Source organism: Crocodylus porosus, unplaced genomic scaffold (assembly GCF_001723895.1).
Source record: "Crocodylus porosus isolate Cpor-Errol unplaced genomic scaffold, CroPor_comp1, whole genome shotgun sequence".
Lineage (NCBI taxonomy): Eukaryota > Metazoa > Chordata > Crocodylia > Crocodylidae > Crocodylus > Crocodylus porosus.
The window spans coordinates 35,903,792-35,920,304 of record NW_017728917.1 but is presented as its reverse complement, the minus strand read 5'-3'; the positions used below and the strand labels follow the sequence as shown (position 1 = coordinate 35,920,304).

Below are 16,513 nucleotides of genomic sequence, written 5' to 3'. Positions count from 1 at the left end.
AGGGGAGCAGGGTGCAGTCTGGCTGGGAGTTGGTGTAACATGGACTGCCTTGCTTGCCTATCTGGCATGCTGCCCCCCCCTCCCCCGACATGTAAGGAGGGTGGGAGGGAGGAAAGGGCAGAGGGAATATCCCAGATAAATGTCCCAGATGTCCCAATTTCCTTAAGGTCAGCCTATATATGAGCTTCCTGGGGATGCCAGGCTGCTATTGGAGAAGTCAGTACTTCTTGGATGAATGTACTTTATCATAGATTTCATTAGGAAGGAATCTCTGGGAAAAAAATGCAGTAGTTTTACATGTTTTAAGCCAAACTGAAATATTAACAGAAGCTGGGGAATGGGTTGACCATCAGGTTAAAAGCGGGTATTTAGGCAAAAAGAAATATAATGTTAGGAAGACACCAGGCTTTGTATACCTGATCTCAGCAGTAGTACAACCACTGAGCAATCAGTGCAACATCCAAGGCAGAAAAGTGTGAATTATGTGGGGGGGAAATCCACGAATATTTGCTCAAATTCAACCTGACTTTGGATGCAGTCATGTTCATGATGCTCTCATGTTTCCTTTCTAGTAACATCTGAGCACTCCTTTACAAGCACAAATACTCACAGTAAGCACATATTAGCTTGAATGCAGGAGGAGTCACTGAAAATGAATTCCAGATGGTATACTGAGTTGTAAAATTCACAATTTGCAATTCACACTGTGTTGGTTAATTACACAAGGCATGTGGCATTAATTATGTTCCCTGATTGGACAGTTTATGTAACTGACCAACAGAGCGTGAATTAAGAATATTTAAATAACTATACATCTCACAAGTCATGCTGTAATCAAAGTACAGCCTCATAAATTAGTAGGACAACTTAACAGATTGAAGATTTGATTATAATATTCATGAATTATATAGGCCACAGGGTAAGAATTACTTGCTGAAGCAAACATGTGAACAATTCTGAAAATAGATTTGAAAATGTAGAGACTTGTTCATGGTCTTAAAAAAGGGTTTTTGCTCAAATACATTTCTCATTGTGAATGATTGAGTCAGTTCTGCTCAGAAGTGACAGGATGGTTTTGCTAGCGATAGGCAATACAGCTTGCTTCATCTTGACTCAAGGTTTTGAAGTTGTCATCTCCCCCCTCCCAGTGCACCCAGTCCCACTTCACATGCAAGCCAGGAATGAAGTGATAAATCTGCCCTAAGAGGACCTTCCACTGCCATTTTCAAATAGGCTGACAGCTTGAGAGCAATGGCAGTGGTTACCTCCTGGTTATCTTCTCCACCTCATTCCCCTACAAGCCCCAAGGACATGGCATTGACATGCTCTTAATATAACACCACTCCTTTGAATCTTAGTATCAAATGTGCAGTGGAAGAAATGTTCAATATTTTGACCAAATAAGTGAGAAAGCTCAGCCTTCCTGAACGTTGAATCTCTTGCTCTTGTCCTTCTCCTGCAGCTCCGTTCAGACCAGCAGACACCAAAAACATCATTAGATTTGACCGCTATGGTGATGGAATTGGCCTCTACAATATCTTCAACTACCACAGAGCTGATGGGAGATACCGGTACCAGAAGGTGGGCTATTGGGCAGAAGGGCTTATCCTCAATACCACCCTCATCCCATGGGTGAAGACCTCTATTCCTGTGTCCCAGTGCAGCGATCCCTGCAAGAAGAATGAAATGAAGAGCATGCAGCCAGGAGATATGTGCTGCTGGATCTGCATCCCATGCCAGCCTTACGAATATCTCCTGGATGAATTCACTTGCATGGACTGTGGTCTTGGGTACTGGCCCAATGAGACGCTGAATGGCTGCTTTGAGCTGCCCCAGCAGTACATCCGCTGGAAGGATGTCTGGGCTATTGGGCCAGTCACCATCTCTTGCTTGGGTTTCATCTCAACCCTTTTTGTCTTTGGGGTCTTCATAAAGAACAATAACACACCAATTGTGAAGGCTTCAGGCCGTGAACTCTGCTACATCCTCCTCACTGGGGTCTTGATGTGTTACAGCATGACCTTCATCTTCATCACAAAGCCCTCTACTGAGGTCTGCACCCTGCGGCGTTTGGGGCTGGGCACTTCCTTTGCTGTCTGCTACTCTGCCCTCTTGACCAAGACCAACCGGATTGCTAGGATCTTCAGCGGGGTGAAAGAAGGGGTTCAGCGCCCACGGTTCATAAGCCCCACTTCACAGGTGGTCATCTGCATGGCCCTCATCTCCTGCCAGCTGATCATTGTGATCATCTGGCTCATGGTGGAGACCCCTGGCACGGGAAAGGAGACAGAGCCTGACAAAAGGTACATTGTCACCCTCAAGTGCAACAACCGGGACTCGAGCATGCTCATTTCACTCACCTACAATGTCCTCTTGATCGTCCTGTGTACAGTCTATGCCTTCAAAACCAGGAAATGCCCTGAAAACTTCAATGAGGCTAAATTTATTGGATTCACCATGTACACCACATGCATCATCTGGCTGGCCTTCTTGCCCATCTTCTATGTCACCTCCAGTGACTATCGGGTAAGTGATCCTGGCTGTAAGGCGCTTTTGGCTGAGAAAGTGAGAAAATGTGTAATGGACAGCCTGACTACAGCCTTGGACTCCAAGCCCCTGTGGATTGCAGCAGTGCTGGGGGAAAGGAACAGGAAGGACTCCTGGTCATTAGAGACTAGGGCTGTGCGAAGCTTCAGGTACTGGTTCAATTCAGAGGAGATTTGGCCCAATTCAGTGGCCGAATCTCCAAATCCGAATCAAATCAGGAGACCAATTAAAAGATCCAAATCGATTCAAAGCTCTCTGAATAGATTCAGAAAAAATTCAGAGAGCTTCGGAGATTTGGGCAATCCCTGCTCACTGCTGCAGGGAGATGGACTTGGACTCTGTGCTGGTAAATAGGGGGTGGGGGGGCTGGATGAGGGGGCAAGGGGACCATGGGGGGACCCCTGCCAGGCCCCAACCCCTGCCTGCTCTCCCAGCCCTACCATGGCTGCCCCACCTGGCCCCAGCTCCCGGGTCTTTAAAAAAAAGCCCCACTCACTGGCTGCTGCCAGGTGTGGGGGGGCAATCCCCGCTGCTCCCCACTGCCCTGCACTGTGCGGAGGGCTGTGCCACGAGCCCCTCAACCCCTGTCCACTCTCTCAGCCCCGCAATGGCTGCCCTGCCTGTCCCAGCTCCTGGCTCTTAAAACAAAAAAAGACCCGCGCTCACCAGCTGCTGCAGCAGCCATTGGGGTTTCTGGGGACTCTGCCGGTGAGCAGAGCCCCCCATGCAGTGTAGGGCATTGGGGGTCAGCAGGGTCACTGCCCCCCCATGCACCTGGCAGCAGCCAGTGAGTGCCAAGCTTTTTTTTTAAAGAGCCGGGAGCTGGGGCTGGGCAGAGCAGCCATTGATGGGGCTGGGAGAGCAGGTGGGGGATGGAGCCGATTTGGAGATTTGGCCAATTTGGCGGCAGCTAAATCTCTGAATCAGATTCGGCTAAATCGATTCGGGACAGTGATTTGAATCACTGAATCGAATCACTGTCCCCCAAATCAGCCGAATCCAAATCCGAAGGAAATGCTAGCCACTTCGCACAGACCTATTAGAGACCCACTCTTCAACTGGGTCTTCTTGAAAAGCTCCTGAGGGCAGTTGTCATGACCCACATGGATTGGGATTAGGGCTAAGCGCAGCTCTCACTCAGTTGCTAAAGAAGAGGAAGGGGATGTGTCTTTCAGGGGTGCCGATGAGAGGGGTAAGCTGGTGTACAGGAGCCATAAAGCAGATGAGTTTTGTGCAAGGTCTTGCTTCCCCACACCTCTGTTACAATCCTCCCTCCCTGTTCAAGCCTTGGGCTCTGCATTGCTTTGCCAGTGCTACAGGCTTGAACACCAATTGGTGTGGCTGGCTTTGTGACACAGGACCAGACCAACACACTGGCTTCCCCTTTATTTACAGAGCTAATTGCCTACTGGCAGGAGTCACTAGTCAAAGAAACTGATTTTACTGATGCAACTGAAACAGAAAACTAGACATTACCACAGCAGTAGTTGGGGAGGCAGGAGCAGCACAAAGCACAAAGTGGCAGAATGAGGAGTGTGCGGTTTTGGCAGAGAGGGTGAAGCCCTCAGACTCGCACCCCGTGGCCCGATGCCCTCTGCAGACTGCAACTCTGAAGGCTGAGCCCCTGGAGGAATAGCAGCACTAGTTCCCTCTTCTGGAATGGAGTCAGACTGAGAAGGGAATGCTTCAAACCTAATCACTAGCCCCTGTGCTCATTGCAGTGTTTGGTAATGCAATGTCTAGAAGGCAGAAGCCAGGGGTCCAGAAAGATGCTGAGGAAATGCTCATTTACGTTTGCATTTCTGCAGAGGAATAGCAGCACCTAGTGGGAAATAAGATGAATGTTAGAGTCAAAACCCAGCCATGTTACAGCTCTTCAGCAGAAAACAGTCTTTAATGATACACACTGGAGAAATGCTTACAGTGTTTTTGGAAGGAAGCATGGCTTGAGTGTTAGTAAAACAGGCAGAGATCCAGGAGCCTTGGGTCATGTTCCATATCCTACCAATGACTGGGTAAAATCCCTTCTCCTGTCTTCAAAATGGGGACAGTGATAATGAGCAACCTCATGGGGATTTTGCTGGAGATTGTGAAGCTTTGTTATAGGCATATAGATATATTTTTGTACCTGGGCCCCAATATACAGCAGGGCTGAGCACAAAGGCATTTGGAGCTGTGCTCTGAACACAGAAAATGCCATAGCCTGCTAAGTGCTCTACAAGCTGAACTCCTACGGGTCTCAAATTGAGCACTCAAAATCGATGGACACTTTGGCCATCAGTGCCGCTGTGCCTCAGTTCTCCATCCATAAAACTAGGGTAATAGATTCATTAATATGTGTGAAGTGCTCAGCTACTACAGTGATGAGCACTGTAGAGAAGCCCAAGAGGAAATTAACAATTCTCTTTTCAAAGCAGAATCTGAATTGTAAATAGGCCTGAGGCCATGCACAGGGCAGTGGCAGAGATCATAATATTGAAGCTCTGCTCATTCAGTGAACACTTTCCATCCTGGTCCCTGAATCAGGCAGGGCGTCCCATGGAAAAAATAATGTGGGATCATGTCATTAAGGATTATATTATAATGCATGTGTACAATGTGGGCTAATTTAGGGATGTAATTCTGGCTTTTCCTTCATTTAGAAAGCTTGACTTTTAATCTTAATATTCTTTTGGAGTCATTTTCCAGTGTAATAGAATGGTAACCTCAGTCACTTTTAAGGTATGGACATACAAACACGTGTCCATTGTTTAAACTGGGATAGGCTTTACTGAGTGTCAGCTGCTCAAAAGCAACTGTCCATGTGCATGCCTTTGTATCACACTGGGTGTATCTACATGTTTATTAATAGAAGTTACTGCGCTTTTAATTTAGTACTGCTTAATGAAGTACTAACTAAATGCACAGTAACTTGTGCTACTGAGCACAGTTTTTGTGATGTTTACTGTGCAGTAGCCTAATAACACTGTGCAGTAGCATATTAGCATGGGTTTTAGCTGGCACACTATTGCACAGTGTTATTAGGCTACTGCGCAGTAAGCATCTTGTGTAGGTGCGCCCAGTGAGTGGAAGCTCACCCGTGGTAGCTTAGCCCCCAGTGAAGTAGAGATACCATGGGTCTAATTCCATGTGGATAAAAGTGTACACATGGGCAGTGGCATGAATGGCATGTGCCCCTGGCAGCTGGGGGGGCATGGCTGCGCCGGCAGGAGTGCAGCGGCAGGAGTGTGGAGCTCCTGCAGATGCTGCCAGCTCTGTTGGCAGTGGAAGGGGTGGGGTGGCAAGTGCTGACCAGGGATCAGTGACAACCCACAGGCACTGCCAGCAGTGGCCAGGGGCAATCGTGGACTGCCTGCAGGCGCCACTGACAGTGTTGGTGGCGCCTTTTTGCTGGGAGTGCACCACCATGCACAGGGGGTGCATGTGCACCTGTGTGCACCCTCTAGGCATTGCCCCTGGGCAGTGGTTGTTTATACCCTGTGTAATATCCATACCCTGAGCATACGTGACAGTAAGACCTCATGCTCTCTGCATTGACCAGCCTTTAATCCATCACTGACCTAACATATAAAACATAGTGATGCAGTCAGGGGCATGAATCAAAGCCAGAGGGTGGGTGACAAGGGCTGAAGATGTTCCTGATGAGCTTCTTATTAAAAGACTTAAAATAGCTCTGGCTTCTTTAGACTGTGATCTGCTTAAAGCCAGACCACCCTTCTTTGGGGCTTATAAAGCACTTAGCGTATTCTGCGTCTTAGTACAACATGTATAAGAAAGCACAGTAATAATACTCCATTGGTGTAACGCTATAGGCTACAGTGTAAAGATGTAGGTGACATCAGAATCAGCCCATAAAAATTCCAGGCATCTTTTCCTAGACATCAATAAATTCCACTGATCATTCAGCAGAGTACCCAGAAATGGCTGTACATTTGTAGAGTGGTGCTATTCCCTTCCCACGTTAGGTAGATGTCCAGGGGCACAGTCCTTTGGAGGATGACAACCCTGCTGCACTTTAATAGTTGCATAACCCTGTTGATCTCAATTGAGTTTCTCTTATGTAGGCTCAGACCCTCTCCTCAAGTGCTTTTCTGTGGCTCTGTCTACATGTGGTAGGATTGAAGAGCTGTTGTAGCCACAATGGTCCAGGAAATACATATGATTATCTACAATGGGCAGAATGGTCTGTTTGTCAGTCAAATTAGCTCCAAATGGGCATATTTAGCATCTTTAAGACTGTAGCTGGTTGGGCTGTAACTTTGGACTCACAGTGCTATCTAGGGTGTAGAGCAGTGGTTCTCAACCTTTCTAGAGTCAAGGGGCACATCTACATGTACAAATGTTCTAGAGTAAACCCACACCTGGCAGGCATCTACACTTGCAGGGAAGTGGGAGCAGATTTGCTGCTCACGGCAGCAGTCTGTTCCTGCCCTGCCAGCCCTGCACCCACCCCCTACAGCAGCCAGAGGGAGTTCTTGGTTCACCCTGGCTGCTAGCCCAAGGGCTGGCAGGGAGCATGGGGCTAAGAGACAGCTGTCTTCTGACAGGGGAGTGGGGCATTGCTCCCTGCCACTTGGAGCTGCAGGCTCCACCACTGAAGCCCAAGCAGAGATAATGTCCCCCTGCCCCAGCAGCAGGGAACTTTCAACCCCCTACTCCCCAGTTGTGATCGGGGAGCAGGGGATGGGAACTGCTTGCTGCCCAGACAGGGAGACATTGCCCCTGCCCAGGCTCCAGTGGTGGAACCTGCCCCAGCAGCAGGCAGCTCCCAGCAGCAGGGAGCAGTCTCCCACCCCTTGCTGTCTAGAAGCACATTTGCTCTTGGTCAGCCATCTATATGTGTCGTACAGCACAGTAATTGCAAGTTAATTTGCTACTTGTATTAACAGGTAGCAAATTTACTTGCAATTAGAGCAAATTACTGTGCAGTAAGCATCTCCACGTGTAGATGTTGATGCTTACTTTCTGTGTCGTAATTTGCTTTAATCTCAAGTAAGGTGTCCCTCGTAGATGCACCCAGGAAACCTGTTATTAGACTTAACTCACTCCTTGGAAAATGCCAGGTCGTTCCTTTCACTTGTTAGTTTGGAAAAATAATAGAAAATAAAATAATAATTCAAGCTGTTAGAACACAATCCCTATGTGAGACGAGGACAAGAGAAGGAGGTGAATGTGTCAGATGCAGAGCGGCAGCCTGGATTCAGAGCAGACGGCTGCAAGAGAGGTCAGCCTCAGGCTCCTCCTCCTGAGACCTTGAATCTGTCTGACTGAGCACCTCAGGGAAGGAGTGCTGGAGCCTCTGACTGAGACTGAACAGTCACTCCGGGGCACTGGTCTGCTGCAGGAATGAGCAGTCTCTGGCTCCAGTGTTACATAAGGCAAGTGGCTTGCGGACCCCAGTGTACAGAGGACATTGGCCCTGCATTAGGGCATGTGACAAATGCAGGCACATTTTCAGAATGAGAAACTGACAGGACCCAGCTACGTGCGTGGACAGCCAAAAAATCTTCCATCGGTGGCAGGCTCACCCGCTGTTCACCAAGCAAGAGAGGTAGCGGGTGTGGCAGCTAATGAGACAGGTGACCTGGGACAGGCTAACATGGAAGAATTTCTTCTTAGATAATGTTGCTTGATCCTGAAAAGTGATGAGCAATTCCTCCAGCATGTGTGACAGGGTTGATTTGACCAAGTCGTTTTGACAGTAGGTTAGACAATGGATTTGTATGGGATGATTTGGATAGGCATGATCCTCCCTCAGACAGGGGAGCTGGACTCGATGACCTCTGGAAGTCCCTTCCCACCATACTTTTCTATGATTCTATCATTATTTTTGTTGCTGTTGTATTATAATTATATGTACACTATAACCATATATATTTCATAGACATTAGGGCTGGAAGGGACCTTGTGAGATCATCGGGTTCAGCCCCCTGCCCAAAGGGCAGGAAGTCAGCTAGGGTCAAATGACCCCAGCAAGATAATCATGCAAACACTTCTTGAACGTATGGGGTTCTTGAGGTACAGCACGTCACCACCATAGCACAGCTAGTAGTCTGGGCTACTATATGAGTGGGTGTTTGCCTATGTGTACATGCCACCCACTCCTGCTCCTTCCAGCAGATCAAAACTTTGTAAGCCTAGATGGCTGAGTCCCATCCAGCTCTGGCATAGTGTGCGAGTCTGTAAAGGGCACTGGCGATGCGTGGGAGGTGCACGTCCACTCCTTCAGTGTGGCAGTGCACCCCCTATGAAAAGGTGCCGTCGATACTGTTGAAGGCACCTGTGAGCGCTTGCTGCTTGCCACCCTGTCTACAGGTGGTCATCGGTACCCACTGGCCACCGCTACTGGCAGTGCCCGTGGGTGGTCCCTGATCCCTGGTCAGTGCTTGCCACCTCCCCCTCCCCCCATTGCCGACAGTGCTGGCGGTGTCTGCGGGAGCTCCGCACTTACTGCTGCCGCGCTCCCCCCAGCCACGGGAGCACACGTCATTCATGGGAAAGCGTGAAGATTTGTATCTGGTTAGGAAGCAGACATGAGGCTGAACACGGGCGTTTTTCAGCTGGTGTAAGTTAAGGGTTTTGCCACGTTTGCAGCACAAGGATTTGGGTTTTTCCTATGATAGAGGCGATAGCCGGCTCTGGAGCTAGAGTTAGATCCAGGCTTCCCCAGAGCTTTTGTTCTGGCCCATTTCTGCCATGATGGGAGTAGAGTAGTGCCCATTAGAAAAGAATCTATGGATGTCCCCCGCCAGGCCGGGGACACGACATGTTGGCACTTGTGGAGCAGCCTTTACTCTGGCCTGCAATGGGCATGCCCTGCCATGTCTTTGCAGCTGAGCAAAGTAGACAGCACGTCCATATTTGGCCCCTCTCTCTGTGCATCTGGGCTGATGCTTACCCTTTACTCCTCTAGGTCCAGACCACCACCATGTGTATCTCTGTCAGTCTCAGTGGCACTGTGGTCCTTGGCTGCCTTTTCACACCCAAGCTGCACATCATCCTCTTCCAGCCTCAGAAGAACGTCACCAGCCACCGTGTTGGGACGAACAGGTTCAGTGCGACTGCCGCAGGCTCCAGCCACTCGCATGGTGAGTGACTGATGGCCCCAGCCACCGTGGGCCAGCCCTGCCTGGGGGTGAGGCTCTGCAGCAGTCCCACTGGGGGAACCTCGGAGCTAAGGGGACCCAAGTGCTGTAGGGAGGGGCCCGGCTATATTGCCCTGTTTCAAGAGCACTGAAATTCACACATCAGTGACTCTTCAGACAGAAAACAGCTGACAGCACTGTCTGCCCTCTCCCAGTTGTCGAACAAGCCATCAGGTTGCCTGCTCCACCCCGTAATGACAGCTCGATGAGTTCCCTCTCCCCCGTTCTTAGCACAAGTCATTGCAACCTTCCTCCTCCATTAGTGACATGAACCACTGAGCACCCTCCTCCCAATTAATGGAACAAGCACCAAGTCCCACTAATGGTACAAGCCATTGAGACCCTCTTGCCACTTCAGTTCCCCCCACCATTAATAGCCAGATACCAGCATGGCTGCTAATGCTGCTGAGGCCTCCGGAGTGCCAGAGTGATGGCTGCCCGGGTGAGGGAAAGGGGAAGCCTGGTGGTGGGAAAGCAGGGTACAGCTGCTGGGGTGCAGGGACACACACGTGACTTGCACTGTCTTATATTTGGGGCCACAGCTAGGAAGGGTCTACCCCTGGGCGAAAGCTTGTGGTCAAACTTAGCCCCAGCGACTCCCCAGGCAATGCAGGGGACGTGATACACCGTGAAGGTGGAGGAAGGATTAAGCTGGGAATCAAGACCTGCTGCTTTTTCTTGATGATTTTCTATGTTCCTCCCCTGGCAGGGTCAGCCTCTCAGTATGTCCCCACTGTATGCAATGGGCGCGAGGTGGTGGACTCCACAACCTCGTCCTTATGAAGTGCCCAGTGTCCACTCTGGGCGAGCAGGTGCTGTCTCTGTGGTCCCCGCTGCAGACATGCCTTTTGCGTTCCTGTTGGGCCTGTTGTCTCTCCAAGCCGTCCTCCCAGCCCTCTCCCAGCAATGCCGCATTGGGCCAGCTGTCCCCAAGGGAAGCAACCGTCGCATGAGAACTTGATGGCAATTGCTGCTGTCCCGCTCCCCTCCTCTTCCCAAACCCCTGCTCGGAGCCACACAGACCTACTCTTGCAGTCACGATTGTACTTACTGGACCAGATGGGCTGTACCATGCTCTTTCTCTGTGGAATCAGAAGTCTCTCCTGGCAGCTTCAGCCCCATGTTAGCTCTCACAGGACAAATTACTGAAGAGAGCAAAGCCCAGGCAATTATAGTTCCTGTCTTCTCTCTTCCCTGAAATAGGAGCCTGGGGGCATCCATAGAGGGGAACAAAATCCTGCAGGCTGCTCTTTTGATCCTTTCTTCTCCAGAATGTAGAGCAGCTCCCTCCATCCCCACTCTTACATCCCCGCAAGAACAATCCCAAGGGATTCAAGGTGCTATGGTTTGAAGGTAAAAGCCAGGACCTCCTCATAGCCCATGATGCCGGGAGGCACTGGGAAAGATTTCAAATTAAGGTGAGCTAACTGGGGGCTCAGGGCCCAATTTCTCATTTTGCAGGGAATTCCCCATGTGGAATATGACCCTGCCACCCTCAGAGACAGACAATCAAGGTGCTTCCAGGACAGATTCCTTAGACAACAGCTCTCCAGGGCAGGGAGACGACTCGCGAACCATACATGCCATGGAAGGTGGATGAGTCTGTTGCCTGGCCTATCAGTATCCAATGTTATGATGATGCAGAGGGCAGGGCAGGGGCACCCTGTGATAAGGGGTGGCTACAGCTGCTGTTCAGGAGCCTGGCAGAAGGGCTGAGAGAGGGGAAGATTAGGAAACAGGGTGAAACAAATCCCACAGAGAGGGAAGTGGGCAGGACAAGACATCTGGGCAGGTACAAGAGAAGGGGAGCACCGCCTCCTGCTCCCCCTGGACAGGGGCAAGGAAAGGTGGGTACAGGTTACTGCTCCTAGGCAACGTAGGAGGCAGCAGGCAAGATCTGCTGCTTCCTTTGTACCTGATGATAGGATTCATGCTGTGCCAGACCCACTGGGCACACTCCCTGCTCCTCACTGCTTTGTCCCCTGCTGATCCTTTGCTCCCCCGGGTACGTTCAAACCAGGCAGCAGGCCAGATCCCTTAGGCACCCTCCCTGCTCTTTGCTCCCATCTGCAACAGAAAGCACCGTACAGATTGCTTCTGCACCTAGTATATTGGCAAAGGGGGCCTCAAACCTGGACCCCACATGAGTCACTACTTGCTTCAAAACCAACCAGCCCAGTTTTGAACAGGGGGGAGGGCAGGGAGGCTGAAGTGATCAAAACAGCCCCAGTGAATGCCGACCAGAGCTTCTGCCATGAAGGAAGCAGCATAAGCAGGGAGAGCAGGTGTTTGTGCAGAGAGGAAAACTGCAGTGAACCTTCCTGCGCCAAGCTCTCCACGATGCCATCAGAGGAAAGATGGCTTATCTGCTTCCCTCCCTCTCTGCGTTCCTCTTGGCCCTTTTATCATCCAAGAGCCTGCAGAGGAAGGCAGGAAGCCTCCATTTTGTTCATTTCTAAGAAAGCTGCTCAGAGCTTTTCAATCTCTTTGTTTTCCATCACCAATTGCTTCCTTCCTGCCCAGTGGCTAAATTAGGCCTGAAAGGCATTTGAAAAAATAATGCTTTGCTTTTTTTGCCCACTTTCCCTGTTCAGAGTATTACCCATAGGTCTTGATACCTCCTGTGCTTGCTCTAGAACTGAACACTGAAGACCTCATAAGACTGAAAGAGGTAGAAGGATTTTTTAACAGCATTTTAAAGAGCTCTTGCTTTTTATAGTGTATGTGACCAATGAATTCTGACAGCTGGCAAACACGAGGGAGAAAAACCATCTTTCCAAAGGTGCCATATCCAATTCCCTCTCAACTGAGGGTTACGAAAGCCCCTATCTGCAGTCTGTAATCCTTCAAAGGTGGTTAGCCAAAACAGGGATACCAAGATTATTAATGCTGATTACTCATCATTCATTTTCTTTTAGTATATCTATAGTCTGATATACTCTAGTATATCTATAGTAGAGATATCTGGGCTAAAACCAAACAAGGATGTTAATTTTTTAATAGAAAAGCAATCCTTCCAGGGCTTCTTTACATAGTACAAGAGATAAGACTAAAAGAAGAAAAGAACCTTAAAGAGACATTAATTTCACACTGAATTATTTTACTTATTATGGTTACAAATAGCTCCAAAGCTTACTATAGGGCAGCGTTGTCCAACTTCTAAGTGACTGAGGGCCACACCAGGGTAAGCCATGACCCCTGCCCTGGGTTGTATGCTGTGCAGACCTCTCCCCTCCCTCCACTCCGCTTCTGCTGCACCAAACACACAGTCCCAGGCTCACCCTCAGCTCCCCAGGCCACTCTCCCACCCCCTGGGGCAGGGATAGACCACATAAATCACAGGTAGGGGGAGCACAGAGGGAGTGGCAGCTGGGCAGGTGCCACAGCTTAACCCCGCCCAGGCCAAGCCACATGCAGCCCACAGGCTGCCAGTGAGACAGCCCTGCTGTAGGGCAACCACCTTGATGTTTCTTTTGTACAGCAGCTTGCACAGAGGTCCAGGGGTTTTGTATTTTTTTTTCCTGGTTGGACATTTTCCTGTTGTCTGTGTGCATCTGTCAAACACAGGGAGCAACAGCCTGTGGAAAGACAGGGCAATGGGATTTGCAGGATACAAGGATCAGCAGGGGGACATAGGAAAATCTTTACTGCACTGTGTTAAGCAATTTGATTTCAACTCCATGGTATGTCTGTGGCAATAACACAAGAAGCAACTGTCTTGCCCATTGGCATAGAAAGTTGAAACAGGAAAAGGAACACAGTAGTTATAAAACACGGGGGTAACTGTTGCATGAGACGCAAGCTACTTAGTGTATTAATATAACAGCCACCAGTCTTTTGCCTTTTGAATGTATTCAGAAGCTGAACTACGTTTCCTGTCCCAAACTACATCATTAGCTGCTTGGAAAACTCAGTATCTATATATATCAACGTATTTAATCCAGAGGAATTAAGCAAAAGTGCATCTGATGCCTTTGAAGAGGCTTCTGCCAATTATACCTGTTCTCCCACTAGCCCCAGGACGCTGGTACTAAGCACTAGAAAGCCAAATGTCCTGAGCTCAGACACACTGCCAGTGCCAATGCCGCACTATTCTGCTAACACCTCCTTCCCACAGCATTTTCCTCCAGGACAGCAGGCTCACCTTAGCCATTGTACCGATTCCCTTGGGTAGGAAGGGCTGAGTGGTACCACCACACAAAGGGGCCATGTTGAATTCACAGCCCCATATCCCATCTCAAGGTAAGCAACCAGGGAATGAAGAGGCACCACAGGATCTGCCTGCATCCAACAGACCTCTAAGAAATGCAGCAGTTGAGCACTGCCATCCTGGGGTTTCTGCCACCTTTGTACTTCTAATGGAGAGGAAAGGAGGGTAGCTAACAGCAGAGCAGCACCAACACTGCTAGTGCAGCTGCTATCTAGGCATGCGGTGCAAGGTACTGAACAGCCCCAGAATCAGCGCACTACTCCATGTCACTGAACAACCCCTGCTGTTGTTCATTGCTCGTCACTCCTGCTGCTCCAGGGGGTCAGTAGGAAATACTGAAAACCAAATGACAGACTGGGCTGGGGAATATAATTCTATATCTATCTCTTGGTGTTTTTTAATTTTTATAAGCTATTTCTTGGAAGCAGCCTTTCAGACAAGAGCAAATTCCTATGCTGTAGGCTGCAGGAGAAATGGTGAGTTTTGTTTGAACCTCAGCTAGAGCTCTCAATGTGATCCATGTATTTCCAATGATGCCAGTTTTTAAGAGTAGATTTTTTTGTGAACAAGTTTGTGATTTTTGTAATTTATGTAAATAAAGTGCATTTTTTTTAATTGAATCCTTTGCAGTAGCCAGGGGGCCTTGATAGAGTCTCTGTGTAAAGCAAGGAGAGGGGGAGCATGGAAATGTGAGCTCTTAACCAGAGGGCTTGGGTGGCTCATGGGACTCTGCTCTTCTACAAACAGCTATAAGCAACCTTCAGCCGTAGACAGCCCTCCTCTCCCCCCCAGTAAAATGAGAATATCATTTCTTTTATGTACTTTGCTACTTAGAACGCAAGCTGCTCAATGCATTGAGGGTGCCATGCTCAGGTGGCACCTCAAGATGCCACGGTCACACAGGAGTCATAAAGCAGTTGATATGTCCCTGGCTCCAGTCAATGCCTGGTCAGTAACAAGCTGGTGCCCGTTCAGCAGTATCTACAGAGGGGCAAGTGGGTGACATTGGCCCCATCACTCCTATTCTGCGCCTGTTTTCCCCCCATCTCTAAAACAGGAAAGATGATGCTGACCAAAGTGATGAAAAGGTACTAAATAGCCACAGCAGCCACAAAGGGGTCTGACTTAACGACTGTTCTTCTTTCTCCTGGCAGCTGGTATGTATGCTCACCAAGTTCAGTTGGGGATTTATGCCAAAGGCTTGGCTTGCTGACAGTTCCCCAGCACAGGAGATACCTCACTGTGACCAAGAGACTGGGCAAATCTTGGAGGGGCTTGCAACAAAAACAGGATAAAGCCAGTGCTGCTGGTAGCCAGCCTCAGCCGCCCTGAAGCCATGAATAAACAAGCAGCTATTAGCTGTTGCTGAAGTGAGAGAAAGTCACCTTCCTGCAGGTCAGCATTTCAACACCGGGCACCCATTTCTGAGACCCCCCACTTCTCTGGTTTAGCTTTTAAAAAAAGTAGCCCAATGCATCATCCGAGGGTGCAAGTCCCTCTCCTACTGCAGAGCTCTAGGCTCAGAGACCAGAGCCAGGCAGAAACAAATGCAGCGCCACTCTGTACAAGAGTCTAAATGCTGAAAGGGGTCACCTTTGTTCTACATGGCTCAAGTACAGCAGTGATCAACTCACCTACTGTTACATCATGCACATCTCCTAAAGCAAACTGAGCACAGGAAGACAGGTCAAGTCATACTGCTGAGACCAGACTGGTCAGAGGTCTGTTCCTGTGGGAAGACAAGGCAGCAAAGGGTACTTGGTGCCCTGTCCCTCAGCCCACGCACTGCCCCAGACTGATCTCAAGCCTAAGGAACACTGCTTATTTACATAACACCAAGACATTCAATTTGGGGCAAGTTCCAGCTCCTCCCTTATGGCATGATGTCCTCAGTAAAGCCAGGCTTGACTAACTTTGCCCAAAGAAAGTTATCCCCTGCCAAGGACAAGCAGGAGGGGCCAAAACTCCCAGAGCTCCACCTTCCGTAGGCAGGAAGCAAGTTCTTCATGACATCTCTGCCATAAATCCCAACCCTGTGCTGCTCCCTTTAATCTCCCCTCAGCCTCCACTGGATGATCCCAGCCCTGCTGTGAGGAAGGGCTCCACCATGTTAGCAGCAGATACCTGGTTAGAGGACTTTCTCCCTCAGAGATGAGGTACAGCACAGCTGGAGGCCAGAGAGGAAAGGGGCCAAAGCAAGGCTGTCATGGCACAGCGCTCCCCATAGACACAGATCTCTCTGCCCATAACTGTTGTAAACAGGTCTGGCAGCTGCACTTTCTTTTTTGTGGGTAGGAGTGAGCAGGCAGCTGCAGGAGGGGTAGGCAAGAACCAAGGAGGCCTGATGTTCTCCTTCATTCCAAATGCTGTCACTTGCCTCCCACACCCAGTGTACAATCAACACAAGCAAATGCCACCTAGGTTCTGGCAAGTTGGATGGACAGCGAGACAGAGACAGCAGGGCATACAAATGAGGGGATGGTTTAATGACAAACCGAACTTAGAAGTGTCTATCCCAAAGCTCCAGCTGTAACAGAACTGTGCAGACAGAGGCAGGAGGGAGTTTTGGGTTAGGAGCTTTCACCAATCTGCGCATTGCTAGCTGCTGCCA

At 49.4% G+C, this 16,513-nt stretch overlaps 2 protein-coding genes across 2 annotated transcripts in view; one reads left to right on the top strand and one right to left on the bottom strand.

The window, feature by feature from the left end:
* The window catches only part of GRM2 (glutamate metabotropic receptor 2), a 42,105-nt gene extending 27,573 nt beyond the window's left edge, over positions 1 to 14,532 (top strand). Inside the window, exons 3-5 of the mRNA XM_019537090.1 lie at positions 1,463 to 2,526; positions 9,461 to 9,635; positions 10,402 to 14,532. Coding sequence (XP_019392635.1) covers positions 1,463 to 2,526; positions 9,461 to 9,635; positions 10,402 to 10,475 — 1,313 coding nt within the window. The 3' untranslated portion in view covers positions 10,476 to 14,532. The remainder of the gene's footprint in view (positions 1 to 1,462; positions 2,527 to 9,460; positions 9,636 to 10,401) is intronic.
* A 1,834-nt stretch (positions 14,533 to 16,366) lies between these two features.
* RRP9 (ribosomal RNA processing 9, small subunit (SSU) processome component, homolog (yeast)) overlaps positions 16,367 to 16,513 on the bottom strand; it is a 16,156-nt gene continuing 16,009 nt past the window's right edge. The window contains exon 16 of the mRNA XM_019537087.1: positions 16,367 to 16,471. The gene's annotated coding sequence lies outside the window, so the exon portion shown is untranslated. The remainder of the gene's footprint in view (positions 16,472 to 16,513) is intronic.